Below are 15,306 nucleotides of genomic sequence, written 5' to 3' on the forward strand. Positions count from 1 at the left end.
CACCTGGTTCTCTTGCATGTGCTTCATGATAGCACTCAAGATCACCTGTTCCATGACTTTCCCTGGCACTGAGGTCAGACTGACAGGCCTGTAGTTCCCTGGATCCTCCTTGCGACCCTTCTTGTAGATGGGCACAACATCAGCCAGCCTCCAGTCCAGTGGGACTTCCCCAGTTTTCCAGCACTGTTGGAAAATGATGGAAAGGGGTTTGGCCAGCGCATCCGCCAGCTCCTTCAATACCCTACGGTGAATCCCGTCCGGCCCCATAGACTTGTGGGCGTCTAGTTGGTCTAGCAAGGCTCTGACCACCTCCTCCTGGATCACGGGAGCCTCATTTTGCTCCTCTAGCTCCTGGGTTTATACACAGACGGAACAACTTTCTTTACAATTAAAGACTGAGGCAAAGAAGGCATTAAGTACCTCAGCCTTTTCCTCATCCCCTGTCACTGTTGTTCCTTCTGCGTCCAATAGGGACTGTATGGTCTCCCTAGTCCTCCTTTTATTATTTATATATTTATAGAAGGATTTTTTGTTATCTTTCACAGACTTCGCCAATTTGATTTCTAGTTGAGCCTTAGCCGTTCTGATTTTTTCTCTAGACAATCTCACTTCCCTACTGTAATCCACCCAAGAGGCCGGTTCCCTCTTCCAGAGCCCGTAAACATTTCTCTTCTTCTTGATATCACTCAAGATCTCTCTATTCAACCAAGCTGGTTTTCTCCCCTGCCGGCTTTTTTTCCGGAACATGGGGATGGCTTTCTCCTGAGCTGCTAGGATTTCCTTTTTGAAGAGCTCTCAGCCCTCATGGGCTCCCTTGCCCTTAAGTACTGTCCCCCATGAGACTTTGCCAACCAGCCTTCTGAAAAGTTCAAAGTCTGCCCTCTGGAAATTTAATGCTACTGTCCTGCTAACCACCCTCTTCACTTCACCTAGAACAGAAAACCCTATCATCTCATGATCACTTTGTCCTAGGCGTCCACCTACTGCCACATCCCTCACAAGGCCTTCTCTGTTCACAAACAGCAGGTCCAGGAGGGCACCCTCCCTTGTTGGTTCATTCACCAGCTGTGCAAGGAAGTTGTCTTCCACGCACTCCAGGAGCCTCCTAGACTGCTTCCTTTCTGCTCTATTGTACTTCCAGCAGATATCAGGAAGATTGAAGTCTCCCACAAGAACAAGAGGCATTGATCTAGAGATTTACCCCCGCTGTTTATAGAAGAGCTCATCAGCTGCTTCTCCTTGGCTGGGTGGTCTGTAACAGACTCCCATCACAAAATCTACCTTCTGGTGGGCTCCTCTGATTTTAACCCACAGGCACTCAATCTTCTCAACGCCACAACCAATCTCAATGGTGTCCAAGTCCTCCCTTACAAAGAGGGCTACCCTGCCTCAACAACATCATAGGCTCCTTGCTCTACGACAGCTTCCAGCACTTCCTTCTTATTCCCCATGCTGCGTGCATTGGTGTAAATGCACTTCAGCTGAGCTGCCGAGCCTTCAGCCCTCTTAGAGGGAACAGAGTTTGTTCCCAATTGCCTGGTAACTGGAGTAGCTAGCACCAGAGTGCCCATATCTCCCTTACCACCCCCAGGTGTGTTCACCTCCACTTTCTGTGTGGTGATGTACTGGTGGTCCTCACCAGCACACTCACTCTGAATCACCAGTGCCCCACGTCCAGGCTCGCTCCTGTCTAGCCTGGGCTCAAACCCTTCCCCCTTCACATCTAGTTTAAAGCTTGATTTATGAGCTTAGCTAGGTTTTTAGCAAGGGCTTTAGCTCCCTTAGGAGACACACGTGTCCCATCCTTAGTAACAAAGCCTGGGGGTGCGTGAGCCACCCCATGATCAAAGAAGCTGAAGCCCCTCTCCTCACACCAGGCTCAGAGCCAGGCATTAATCGAATTCTTCTTCCTGACTTCCTGCTCCTCTCTATTTAGCCTTGGGATGGAGCAGAATACTATCTGAGCCCCAGAGCCCTCCATCATTTTCCCAATGGCCCTGAAGTCTTTCTTGATGGCTTTGGTCTTTCTGTTTACTAAATCATCATTACCAGTTTGGACTACTATCAGAGGATAGTAGTCTGTCTCATGGACCAGGGAAGGAAGTTTTCTAGCTACCTCCTTCACCGATGCCCCCAGTAAGCAGCAGACCTGTTTAAGCAGGTAAGCAGGACCCTGTGGAGCGGGTCCAGTCTGTAAATGAGTCCCTCCGTTCCTTTTAGGAGGGAGTCCCCTACAACAATCACCCTCCTCTTCTTCTTAATGGAGGATGTTTTTATCTTTTTCTGAGGATGGTGCGGCCTAGGGAAAGGGGGAGCCATCTAGGCTGGGGGAGCCATCATCCTCATCCACAGGACTGGATTCCACCTGCAGCACATGGTACTTGTTCACCAGGGGGATCTGGGGCTTTGCTGTCTGGTTGAGGGAGAAGGTTTCCTTCATCTGGCAGGAACTTGCTGCCATTCCCCATCTCTTGTAACCCCAACCTTGCAGTTTGCAGGTGTTTGGACATACCAGCTCCAGCAGCCTGCTGAGTTAGTGAGAGGGCAAAAGTAGCATATAAAGTAGCAATAAATCTTCAAAGGCTTAAGAATACTCCAAAGAGAATTTTTCATATCAAACAATCAGGAGAGATCACTGTAGGATAAATAGAAACAGATACAATCTGGCTGCGATGGCACAGTGACAAACACAAATCCAGTGTGCAAGAACTGACACTGCACCCTACACCTAGAAAGTAGAAGTCTCCTCCTGGATGATGAACTTAAATCTTTTCTGGGCTTGCACAAAAACTTCAAGGCAGATCTATGAATTATCTGAGAAAAGCCAGTTAGAGACTCCTCAAGACCCGCTTCATCAAAGACTCATTTTCAAGAAGGCCACATATCAAAGCCTGCTGAAAGATACCAGATAACAATTATGGCTGTTTCAGTGCTGCTGAGAGCCTACTATTTACTTGAGGATAATGTGATGGTTTACATCACCTGCTGCCTAAACACGAGCCATCACCCTGAGAACCAAGACCAGAAAGATTGTGTTCTGACCACATCCTACCTCCTTCTCCAAGATCAGGTAAACAAAGTCTACCATTTCTCATCTGGGCAGCAAAGCTCGCATTTTGTGGTTCCTGCTTTGGAAAACCAAAGAAGGGATTAATCCACATTCCACCAGGAAGAGCTTGACTATGGGGAACGGCCTCCTGCAACATGTCCTGTGATCTCTGTGCTGCATGCTGTCAGTCAATGCCCACAGTGGTCAGAGACAGTCCTGGAGCAGCCAAAAGCAGGAGGTTTTCTGTGCAATGTGCCTATGCATTTCTGTGGCAGGTGTTTTTCTCTGTCAGAGGCTAGTATGTAGTAATCAACAGAAATCTGGTCTTTCTTGGCCTCCTTTGACAACCATAAACAAGACCTCAAAGGATACAATTTCCCAATCTGTCTCAATTCCCTGCTGGCAATTTAGAGAGTAGTTTTGGAAGATGCTTGATCCTTACCAGTTTCCAATGAATCGGGGATCACTCTGGTCAATATACACAGTTGTTCTAGGATCAACATAGAAACCAATAAGAAGTCCTCCTAGCAAGTATCCAGCTGCAGGACCAAGTGCTCCCATTACGTACATGATGGCTGAGGAAATAAAAGATCAGAGTCATACATCAATAAAATGAATGCTTCATTAGTTATTTACAGGTAAAATCCAAAAGTAAAAAATGTTTCTTAGAGAAGTTTTGTACCCTCAAAACTTCAGAGCCCTTTTTGCAGCCTTCAAAAGAAAAAACTTCTGTATAGGTAACATACTGATAAGAAAATTAGGGCTTTCTGTAGGTTTTCAGTCAAACTATGGATGGAAGTATATACTACTTTGGTTCTTTGGAAGGAAAGCATACTTGACTTTGACAATATATTTCACATTAGATAACATTTCCTTTGAATCAAAACGAAACGTAATACATAAATGGAAAAAAATATAATTAATGGTAAGCAAACAGAAAATCAAAGGATAAAAATTATGTCAGACACCAAATTATTACATTCCAACTTAGTTATCATCAGACAAATACTGGGTTTTAAAGGATGATTAAAGTTTGGAAACCAAGTACTCGTATCTCAGAGATTAATAGAATTATGTTTTTATCCGTATAGCCATGGACTTGTCCCTGTTTCACGTACTGAAACCAGTAGACCATATATACCATATTTCAAGCAAGCCTCCTGCCTTATTCAGAACACTTGATCTTTTAAATTCAAAATCCATGCAATTTTAAAACAGATTTCCTAATCTAAAAAGCAAGTAAATGACAGACACACATCTTACGTCATCATCATGGCCTGGGCATAGGATGACAGCAAAATCCTTATAATTTGGAATAACAGAGTAGGGAAACACCAATAGAAGGCTCTTATCTGCTCTGTCTTCTCCAAAATACTTTTCAGAGTGCAGTCTCCAGTCCTGGTCCTTTAGCCACCCACATCAGAGCACGTGTTCCTCTGCTCCCCTTTGTCTTGTGTGCCAGTGCTGCCAGAAGCAAGGGAGAGACAGAGCCAAGGAAAGACTATGTCTCAGCATGGGGCCAAGACACAACTGGACCTGGGACCCAGGACACCTTTCTGCATCTCCCAGTAGAGGCATAGCTGTGAGACACAAGTAAGAGCAGACAAAAACATCTGGTCTGCTTGCTGAGTAGAACTGAGTGCTGAGATTTACAGATCCTGTTCTCACGTTCAGGTTTTGAAAGGCAGATAATTTAAAGGTGGTAATTTGCTTTGCCCTTAAGTCTTGCCAATTCAATTCCTTTCTCTTTCTACTTCTGCACATCCCAAATCAGCTTTTGAAGTAAGCCAAGATCAGTTATCACAACCTTAAATTCAAACACCTTTTACAAGATCCATGTGGTTTTAACCACAACATCAAGACCATAGCTATCTTCCAAAGATTGTTCTCTTGTAAGGGACCAGCTATATCTGCTGAATGTTCACAAGTTTTTTGTGGGACTTCATGATGGGATTCATGAAGAAGCTAGTAGATACTATAGCAGGACCCCTCTTGATCTTCTACTAAAGGTCTTGGGAGTCAAGGGAAGTCCCTGCTGAGTGGAAGCTAGCCAGTGTTATTCCAATCAACAGAAATGGTGTGAGGGAAGACCCAGGGAACTACAGACCTCAGTTCCTAGAAGGCTAACCTCGGTTCCTAGAAAAATTATGGACAAGACTTACTGGGTACTAATGAAAGGCACAATTAACATGGGTTCACAAAAGTGAAGTCCTCTTTTAGCTAATTTGATACCCTTCTATGGTAAGGTCACCCACCTAATGGATGAAGGGATGGTAGTGGGTGTAGTTTTTCTGGATCTCATTAAGGCTTTTGATACTGCCTCTCACAGCATCCTTCCGGACAAGTTGTCCAAATGTAGGATGAGTGGGTCATGGTGTGCTAGGTGAAGAACTGGCTGAAGGACAGAGCTCAAGGGGTTGTAGTGAATGGGGCTACATCTGACTGGTGACCAGTCACTAACAGTGTTCCTGGGGGTTCAGTCCCAGGGCCTGTTCTGTTCAATATATTTATCTACAATCTGGATGCAGGATTTGAATGCATCATTAGCAAGTTTGCTGATGATACCAACTGAGCTCTAGTCTATCTTCACCACAAAATCTATTATCTCCCCACAGGTTCTGTGGACCAGTTACTCTCCACAGCATTATGCAGACTCTATCCTTTTTGGTAATAGTAAATTACATCTCATGGACAAAATAAGTAAAAAGAAGTCACTTGATTAGACCAAAATGACTTTTGCATCTTCATCTTATGTACTGAAACAAGAGAAAAAAGAAAAAAAAGTCTCATGACTAAAAAGAGGCTGCTATCTGAGAGCTATATTGCAGGAAAAAAATCACAGAAGCTGCCACAAAAGCTAAACTGCCTAAAGTGAAGAATGCTTGCAGGCTACAAATTGATATAACAGACTTATCACTCTTAGGCTACTCTTCCTTAAACACATTTGCAGGTTTAATGAAACTGCAATTTCAAATAATTATATTGTGCCAAAGCCTTTTTTGCATAGCGGTTTCCAGAACCATGTTGACTATTTAAATTTATTCCAGCCACGTTCCCTTCTGCATTGATTGTAAACAATTATCTGTATGCTTAAAATGCTTCATCACACATTGTAAAACTGCTTCTTAGCAGCAAGTGGTTAGATAAACCCCACGGTAACTGTTATTTGCAAAATCCACACGATGAGGACGGAAAAAAACCAGACAAACAAAACCACCTCCATCCACTACAACAAATATTGTTCTACAAAAATTTGCTTGTAAATTTGATTTAAAAGACTACAGAAAACTCAGATGTCTAAAAGGTTTACAGAGGAAACACAAAGGAAGCAAAAAACTGACCTAATCCGTTCATTTCGGTATTCAGAAAAAACACTTATGCTGCATTTATTCAGCTTCATTTCCACCACTGAAACAGGCAACATGCAGTAACTGCTTAGGTTTAGAAGCACTACCCAGACAGTGTATTTTGTACACCTGGTAACTTCAGAGGGTTTTCTTTGTAAACAGAGACACTGTACAATAAAGATAAAAATTACAGTGCACACTGTGCTCCATTAGAGGAAGGACTGCTGTTCACCATTTCAAAAGTATTTTAAAATTACTGTATGCTTTTCAGGCTTCAAGATCTTTTTTTTTAAAATATAACTTACAGACAACATATAATTTCCTGGATCTTTCAGAAAAGAGAGGCTCCATGGGCCTGGTCAGGGCAGGAGGAAATGTGTGAGCACATGAGTTCCATGAGTGTCATTATAAGATACTTCGCAGCATCTTCCCCAGCACCTAATAATGGACAGAATCAGAAACTGGACACAAAGTGCAATAAACAGTTTTGGACTTCTAGATGGGACTAAAGATAGAATGCATGGCAAGTAAAAGATTCTAATATTTCATAATTAGGTAATTGAAAAGATCTGCCACAAGCTTTGGTGTGGAAGCAAAATGAGAGCCATCTCCAAGAGTCACTCTGGCAGACTGCCCCAGGGTCCTGGATCCTTTAAGTTCTGTCACAGTCCTCAAACATTTGCACCCCAATGTCCAGGAATAAAGAGGTTTCTCAGTCCCAAACAAGCCACCAAGATTACTGGATTATATGGAAAGGAAATTAAACTGGAACCAGATTCGATCAGGGTATCATCAAAACTGAACTCACTGCACAAATAAAAAATTCTATGGAGAACTGTTTCATAATTTTTTTCCACTCAGGTCACTAGAAGGTCTCCAGCTTCTGGATGAAAAGGGTTCTGAAACACACAGATGATATAGGAGCACCTTCCTTTCAGCCCCCTACCTGGCATTTTGTCTAGATCTGCTTGGTCCCCCCTCTTTGGGCCATGATCTGAGATCCTGATCTTGGGAGTTGTATTGATTCAACTGCCAAGAAGTTTCAACAACAGAAGCAAGAAACATTTTTATCAGGGGACATGCTGGAGTACTGTGATGCAGAAGCTGGCCACAGGGTATCCAGACGATTTTTTCTTTAATTGCCCTTAAGGACATTCAGAGTTTGTCTTTTAACCTCCTAGTCATAACGTTGACTGGTGTTTAGATCTGCAAACTGCCTTCAAATTTCTTAAGTCATAAAAACATACACTATTAAATAGCAATAATATCTCCTTTCCCGTGATAAAACAGAGATAACATACATTCTATAAGTTATATCTCAACTCTAAACAGCAAATCATTTTCAAAAGATAAAATGAGGAAACTGGTTAATATAGACATACGGGCCAGAGCATTCACTTGATTCTCTTCTGACTGGTTTTCATTGAAATGAAAAAATGCACCTCTCAGAATTACTGCATTAGCCATGCATACTCAATGCTAGCAAGTCATGGAGTATGCTTCTCTGGAAACGTGGGTCTCCAGCAAACAGCATCTGCAAGTCACCCACACCTAGAAAAATTAGAGCCATCTGAGAACTACTTGTGACATTCAACACAACAAGCTCAGACTGGGCCTTGCAAAAGATTTTCCCCAGAAGCCTGTAACAGCTTGCTGCTGCCACAATGAAGGATCTTAAGCTTTCAAACCAAAGCACAGGTTAGTCTACAAAAAATTACACAGTATTTAACAGGATAATTTCAAAGACCTTGCAGATTCTCTCAAGTTTCCCTTTTCTCTGAAGAACTCAGTGTTGTGGGGAGGAGTTTGCATGAACAAGCATAACTCTTCCTCTGGGTGCAGCTTCTCTTCAGTGATAAGGGCTGGTCTTTCCTAGCCCTCCCAAACTTGGGCTTTTAGATTGCAGTTCTACCTCTGACATAAACCGTAGATGAGTAAAAATATCCTGGTTCAGACACGGCTGGTTAAGTGCCCATTTTCCCCCATGATATTCAGCCATGGTTATTTAATTCCTTCGAAGTTCTGTACCTGAGGATCTTCTCTGCCTCAGTGAGTATACCCTCAGCATGGTATATCATCTCAGGCACAACACCATACTAGCAAGGCTGTCTAGTTTTGAAACTGTAACTGGCTATGGCTAGCCAGGCTTAGCCACAAACATCCATCACAGCGAAGACGTATGGGAGAGAGAGGGGAAATCAAAGCAACAGTAATTGAATCACACAGGAATTTACCTACCAAAGCAAAATAAGATCAAGCAATGTCATTCTTCTCCACTGAAAAGTTCATCCTGGGACACGCTTCAATGAATGCTGCCATTTTGACAACATTTGACAAAATTATGATATTATCTATTGCTTCTATTCATAGGAGATTCTTCTTCAACAGAAGAAAGCTTTACATAGAGCCTATTCTAGCAAAGTCTCTATGACTACAATAAGATGGACTGAATCTTCTGCAGGTCTGAAAATCTGTGTGTTCAAATAACATGCATGAAATAATTTTTTGCCAAAGATTTTTTTTTTAATCTACTCACACTACAAAAATATACTGAGACAGAGGTCATAAAAGTACTTTTAATGTCCTTTTCCTCCCCTAATCACATCAAATGATGACTTCAATACATTTTGCATATGGGAATATAAAACATAGGTCCCTACAGCATTCTCAAAGGCATACATTGTTAACCCTCCAAATAGGATTTTTATATTAGTAATGCTAGTACCAATTAAAGTTGCAAGTATCATATTGTGCCTAGATGAACAGAAGATATACAACATTAGTGGGCTACAACAGACTGTCTGGCTTCTGGGTTCTAAAAAGGCCACTTTGGTTTAAAAAGTAAATACAAAGGCATATAATGCTGAGTGCTTCTCATCTCCTCTCATGTGCACACACATGTCACCACACAGAGTTTATCACTGGGTGAGAAGGAACATTTCTGAAAGACCCTATTGTTCAAATCTTGGCAGCATGTCACCGTAGTACAACTGTTCATTTCATACATGTGTAAGACAAGCAGAACTTGACCTTTATTCTATTTTTTAATTAAAGTTTAGAATTTGCAAAATCTTGCAAAAGCTACAGCGTGCGCTCTGGAGATTATCTACATATACATATATATGCATGTTTTTTCCCTGTCAGAATAGTATGGTAATTTTGGTAGATCTAGCATGAGGGAACTGATTGGGAAACAGAGATACAAAAGATAAAAATAATCTCCCATAGTCATGCAGTAGAGAAGAAAGTCGAGGTATACAATTTACTTCACCAAAGCAACATTTCAGTGCCATACCTGCTGAACACCACTCATCCTGAAAGAACAGCACAAGCAAGAATAAAACCAACAAAAAAAGAAAACACTCGTGAATTTACAAGGAAAGTTTTGTGTTTATAGGTTACCTGCCTATAAACTGAGGAGTGAGCTTCATCAGAAATGGCAAGATAAACTTTATACAGTTGTGACTGTATCTCCATGTGCCAGGAAATTCAGGGAGCTACAGAAAAAAAGATAGTCACAGGCATTACCATCTCGGATTTTGCAAGCAAAAGAAGCACCACCACGCTATGGTACCACAGCATCCTTTCTAAACCTACTGCAGCTCATTCCCCTGGAAAGCTGAGCTATGCTGTCACTGGAGAATAAGTAGCAGAATATTTCACTAGGGTATAGAGCAAGTTTTAATTTCCCCACAGACAGGCAGGGGTTTCAATGGCAAACAAGTCTCAGCCCTCCCCTATTCCTCTCATGTCCCAGCACCATGATGGGGTAGCAAGGAACTAGGATAAAGCAGCTGTCAAAGAAACGTTGTTCCGATTCATAAAGGCATATTTAACTCATCCTGCCCCAATTCACCCACAGAGAAGCTACTCAAAAAAAACCCGTAAGGTTTAACCGCTCTTTTGAGCCCAAGGACACAAAACAGAGGGAGTTGTGAGCACAGGCCAGGCATCTTTCTTAAAAGCTTCTAAGCCAGGAAATCAGTTCATTTCCTTCTTTTCTTCATGAACACACAGCCAAGACTATCTATACATGGTTTGGGAATTTTTCTTTAATGTGGTTATTTGCTCAGGAAAAAACAATGCTTTGAGCATTATTGCAGTTCACATAACAATGTACAGATCAAATCTTTAAATCATTTCCTTTCAAAATGAATTAATGTTATCATTACTTTTAAAGTCTCTCAGATCCAGTGCTCCATTCAAAACAATAAAGAGAGCAACAAAACTCCTCCAGTATGCTCCCTTGATCTTTATATACAATATATTTGTCACTGTTTGCACAAGCAGATTCCACAGATCTAGGAGACAAATTTTTAAAGAAGCATAACTAAAGTATAATTTTACATGCCTACCATGCAAACTAAAATGAATGGTCCAGCTTACCAGTCCATTAAAAAATGCTGAAAGTTAAAGTAAATACAAATATGACCAGTGACTTGCCAATGCCAAATGAAAAGCATAACATTTTCACTTTTCTCTTACAGATAAATTACTAAGATACCATTTGTATCAAAACAAATATCATTCCTTGGCTTAAATAGCTAACCTGGTTTATGCTTTGTATTCTCCATTTGCGGTCATAGTCTAAAACATTACAGTCACTTTCACAGGATCCAATTCTAACATCACAGAAAAAAAAACAGGAAAATAAACCCAAACAAAACAAGCTAAAATAGGCTTCCTGTCCCAAAGTTTACCCCTCATACACAGTGTCACTTGCTATGCTGCAGAGCCAGAGTGACTACAAAGCAACTCATCATAAAATAATATTTCATAGGACTAGGCACTTATCTTTAGGTTACACTTGTCAACATCTGCGTGCATCCAATCAAAAATCTGAAAACACTGCAAGTACCAAAGAAGAAAGGTTTAGACTTGTACCATGCTATTTCAGCCTTACAGATACTTGGCTTAAGAAAAAAATGCCCCAAGAAAGATACTCCAGTGCTTAAAATAGAGTCGTCATTTCTTAATTCCTAAAATCTGAGAACTGTGGAAGTAGAAACCCAAGGGTCAACTGGAAACCCTCCCATTCTTTAGAAACAATTGTCTTTTCTCTCTTATATTCACCTAAATATTTGGTGATAATATTAGCAAACATGGCTTGAGGTTAGTAATTAAATATGAAAAAGACATATCTGTTGTAAGATATTAGCGAAAACAGCTGCAATTTCTGAGTGTAGTTTCCATATCAGTGTGGTTAACTGAATTTAGACACCATGCATCAGGCTTTATCAGCTTTATCAGTTCTTAAATTAATTCAAAAGCAAGGATGTTCTGGTGACCCTATTCCAAAAGCACATACAGCTACCTCAGACTTTAAGCATATGGGAAGTCCTCACTGATGCGAATTGTTTATATGGCCAAAGATAAGCTTGTCTATACTTGTATGATCAGAACATAAACTGAAACAGAGATGCTCTGACATTCTTTCCACAGACTAGGAGTCATTGTTTCCCTCAAGAAATGTTTTTAAAAACACAAGTGTCAACAACTTCTTAAATGCATGAATACAAAAGCAAAGAAAACTGTCTTTCTTAAACCATTTGTAAACGTGCTGCTACTGAAATCTAGCTCTCGGACAGATGCACATGCTACTTGTGCTGAATGAAGTGAGAATATCCAAACATGCACAGAATGGCAAAATTTTGCTCCTGACTGTTATTTTCTGGATATCAGTTCTGAAAAAAAAGCTCCACATCTTGCCTTAATGTTTTTCCAAGTCTTTGACAGTACACTGCACTATAAATATGACACCTTAACATATCCCAACTTAACAAACCCTCACTTTTCAAAAGAGTGTTTCTTAAAGATGATCTGAAAGATAATTTCATTGTCTTATCTCCCATTCATTCAAATGCTGAAAGCTAAATCCACAGTAGCAAATTCATCACTAATACTAATAGAATCCTGTAAGTTAGTGGGACTACTCTCAGAAGGCAGGAGGGATTTTTCACTTCTGTCCTGTTACTCAGTGATGTTCCTAAGAAGAGGACACTGAAGCTGTCTTTAAGAAATACTGGAATAGCCTCTTGACTCATAGTCATTCTTTCCGTTAAGTCATGTCAAATGGGAATATCTCATCTCTGCCTTTTAATTGCTTGGCTTTTTTTTTTTTGTTAATGGTTTGGCAGTTGAAACACATCTAATTTTCATTGGGGACTACCCTCAGGCACATGCTTGAGGACTCTGTTGATTTCAGCTTCTTAAAAATGATTTTCATTTCTTTAGTATTACTTCTAACTAAATTGGAGTGAGGCTGGGCTGTTCATTTGCATCTCATCCCCTTTTCTTTAGGTTATCATAACTGAAAAATATCTGGCAGTGAAAGCTGAAATTTGGCATGCAAGCAGACTTTACCATGTAGATCACAAATAATGAAATGAAAGAAAGAGACTGAAGTATTTTTAAATCCTGTGACTTTTAAATGGCAGTAGGAAAGCCCAAGTCAATAGATACAAGACCAGCAGAGAAAAACCAGCCAAGAAGTGTATTTCAGAATACTTGTATCATCTGTCCTAGTTATATTTCATGTTTAGGCAGTATAACAGCATAAGTAGGCAGGAATATATTGTTTGGGTCCTCTTTTTTCTTTTGCTGGGAGAATATTTTTCTTGGAGGAAAAGCAGGGGAAGAGCCTGGTGAAATTTTTCAGGCATAGGACCAGATTTTAGAGTCTGCCATCCACATTCCATGGGAAGAACCAAGAATTAAGTACCAGTCCCTCAGCACAACCTATGTACATTAAATGCCTAATGTCTATGGATCTGGGCTTTACTGGTTATTGTGCACAAACCGGGTAACAGCACACATAAATATATGATTTTCAGAGACAAGTCTGACACACATTTTGCATACTTCTTCATTATCCAGACCCAGATGTTTTGTGCCTAGGAAAGAAACTGTGAGGAAGAAACTGAGATATATCAAATATCAATTTAAAGGGGAGGTTAGGTGCTGATAGTCAAAGATTTTCTATATATATTCACTTTTCCTTTGTCCCACCAGCAAGATAATAATACAAAGAAATATAGGGGGCAATTATTTCAATCATGTTCTCTCAGAATTAATTTCCTTTCAAAATTTGGTTTCTGCCTAGGAGGCACAGGTTAATTATTGAAAATGCTGGTGATTGTTTTTTTCCCTTGACTACCTCTCAGTAATATAATGCTAAAAAGGGCAAACCAAATAGCATTTCTACTTGTTTTCTTTGTAAATTGCACTTACATTTTCAGCTTTCAACTGAAACAACAGGAATTACAGTTCATTACTCCTATCTGACTCAAAATCTGCCTGTAAGCAAAAGCACATTATTTCAGTCATTTGCAGATGACCCTGATAGTTTTATTAACATTCATTGTGTTGCTAAAGAAGTTATCTTTCTACATTCAAAAAGGCTGAAAGCTGCAATAGCCTCAATAAAAAAAAACCTAAGTAAAAATATACAAAGTGAAATGTAGTGCTATATAACCATATTTGATACCATACTGAAAATATTACTACATGTCAAAGAGTCTGAAAACATCTTCATCCATGTGTAGCAGTTATAAATAGCAGAGGTTATTTGTTTTGGCTATAGGACAACAACATCATTTTATGAAAACCTCCGAAGTTTCAAAATTTGCTCTTTATTCTCATAAGAACAAACATTGTTTGGTCATTTCCACAAAGTTGGAATTGTGCTGGAATGTTTGTTTCTGGGAAAAAATCGAGCTTTGGGTTCTGGGTAAGCATCTCTCCTTCTCTATGTCTCCATACAGGGATCAGAAGGTAGACAAAAGTTCATTCAACTCCCATGTTCGGCGTAGAGACAGCAGAGTATTTTGCTGCAGCACCAAAATTAATTTCTTCACCATTCAAGCACAGTCTCCTTATCAAAACCAGAAGGATGATGAAAATGACAGGCTTCTCCTGTCTCCCCCACCACGGCTCACAATAAAAAAGCTTTTGTTTTTGATGCAAGAGCAAAATGTTCTTTATCGTTCTAATTGCAACTTCTAATAGAATTAGGGCAGAAGTAAAACCACCTAGTAGGAAATGGTGCTTAGCCATATCTTTGACAGACATGTCCAGATAGCAAAGTCTAACATCTGTTAGATCAATATTATCTAAATAACAGGTCTTGCAGAGAAGCCAGGCCATGACAAGCCTGATCATGAAGCACACACTGAAAACTTAGTATAAGTAAAGCAGAAGAAACTTCTTCATATCCCTGCGGTGACACCAAATAGCAGGACCACTGTTAGCTTCTACACATTCTGACTTGGAATCACTCAACTAAAAGACTCCTAGGATTTAATACCTTGAATTAAAGAAGAAATAACCCTCAGTAAGGGAAAGGGTCATCTTTAGTCTTACGTAGATATCCCAGCCTCCTTCTTTCTCCATAGTAAAGGAGCTGATGGGTGCCTTACGGAGAAACAAATTGTTACCAAATTACCCTGGCACTCTTGACACAGTCCTATGAAGTAGGACATAGAAGCGTAGAGGTGCTGCTGTTGATCTCTGAAAAGGCCCTGCTAAACCCAGTAGATCAAGGGGTGTGAATTGTCAGATACACACAAAAAATTCAGAGGAAAAAAAAACTGAGGTCTCAGAGAGTCATGGAGGAAAGAGGGGAATACAGTTTTGTAAGAAACCAAAAGTAAGGAAATTCACTCATATTTTTGCTTTGGACAGAAAACCACTACAGACACCAATTGTTAGTAACAAACTGTATAAATACATATGATTGCTTAGACAGTTTAGTGTAACTTAAATATTTCAACCTTGTAAAAACTAAATCATTTTTTCTACATTAAAAAATGTTAAATCAATATATCCACAAAATTAAGACTTAATTGAATCATAATTTGTCAAAGCAAAACCACCAGAACATTTTTATCAGTGCTACGAAGTGGCATAGTT

The 15,306-nt window shown here is 40.2% G+C and overlaps 1 protein-coding gene across 1 annotated transcript in view; it reads right to left on the reverse strand.

The window, feature by feature from the left end:
- The window catches only part of SLCO5A1 (solute carrier organic anion transporter family member 5A1), an 83,869-nt gene that overhangs the window by 47,643 nt on the left and 20,920 nt on the right, over positions 1-15,306 (reverse strand). Inside the window, exon 2 of the mRNA XM_069853176.1 lies at positions 3,492-3,624. Coding sequence (XP_069709277.1) covers positions 3,492-3,624 — 133 coding nt within the window. The remainder of the gene's footprint in view (positions 1-3,491; positions 3,625-15,306) is intronic.

Source organism: Phaenicophaeus curvirostris, chromosome 3 (genome assembly GCF_032191515.1).
Source record: "Phaenicophaeus curvirostris isolate KB17595 chromosome 3, BPBGC_Pcur_1.0, whole genome shotgun sequence".
NCBI classification, from domain to species: Eukaryota; Metazoa; Chordata; class Aves; order Cuculiformes; family Cuculidae; genus Phaenicophaeus; species Phaenicophaeus curvirostris.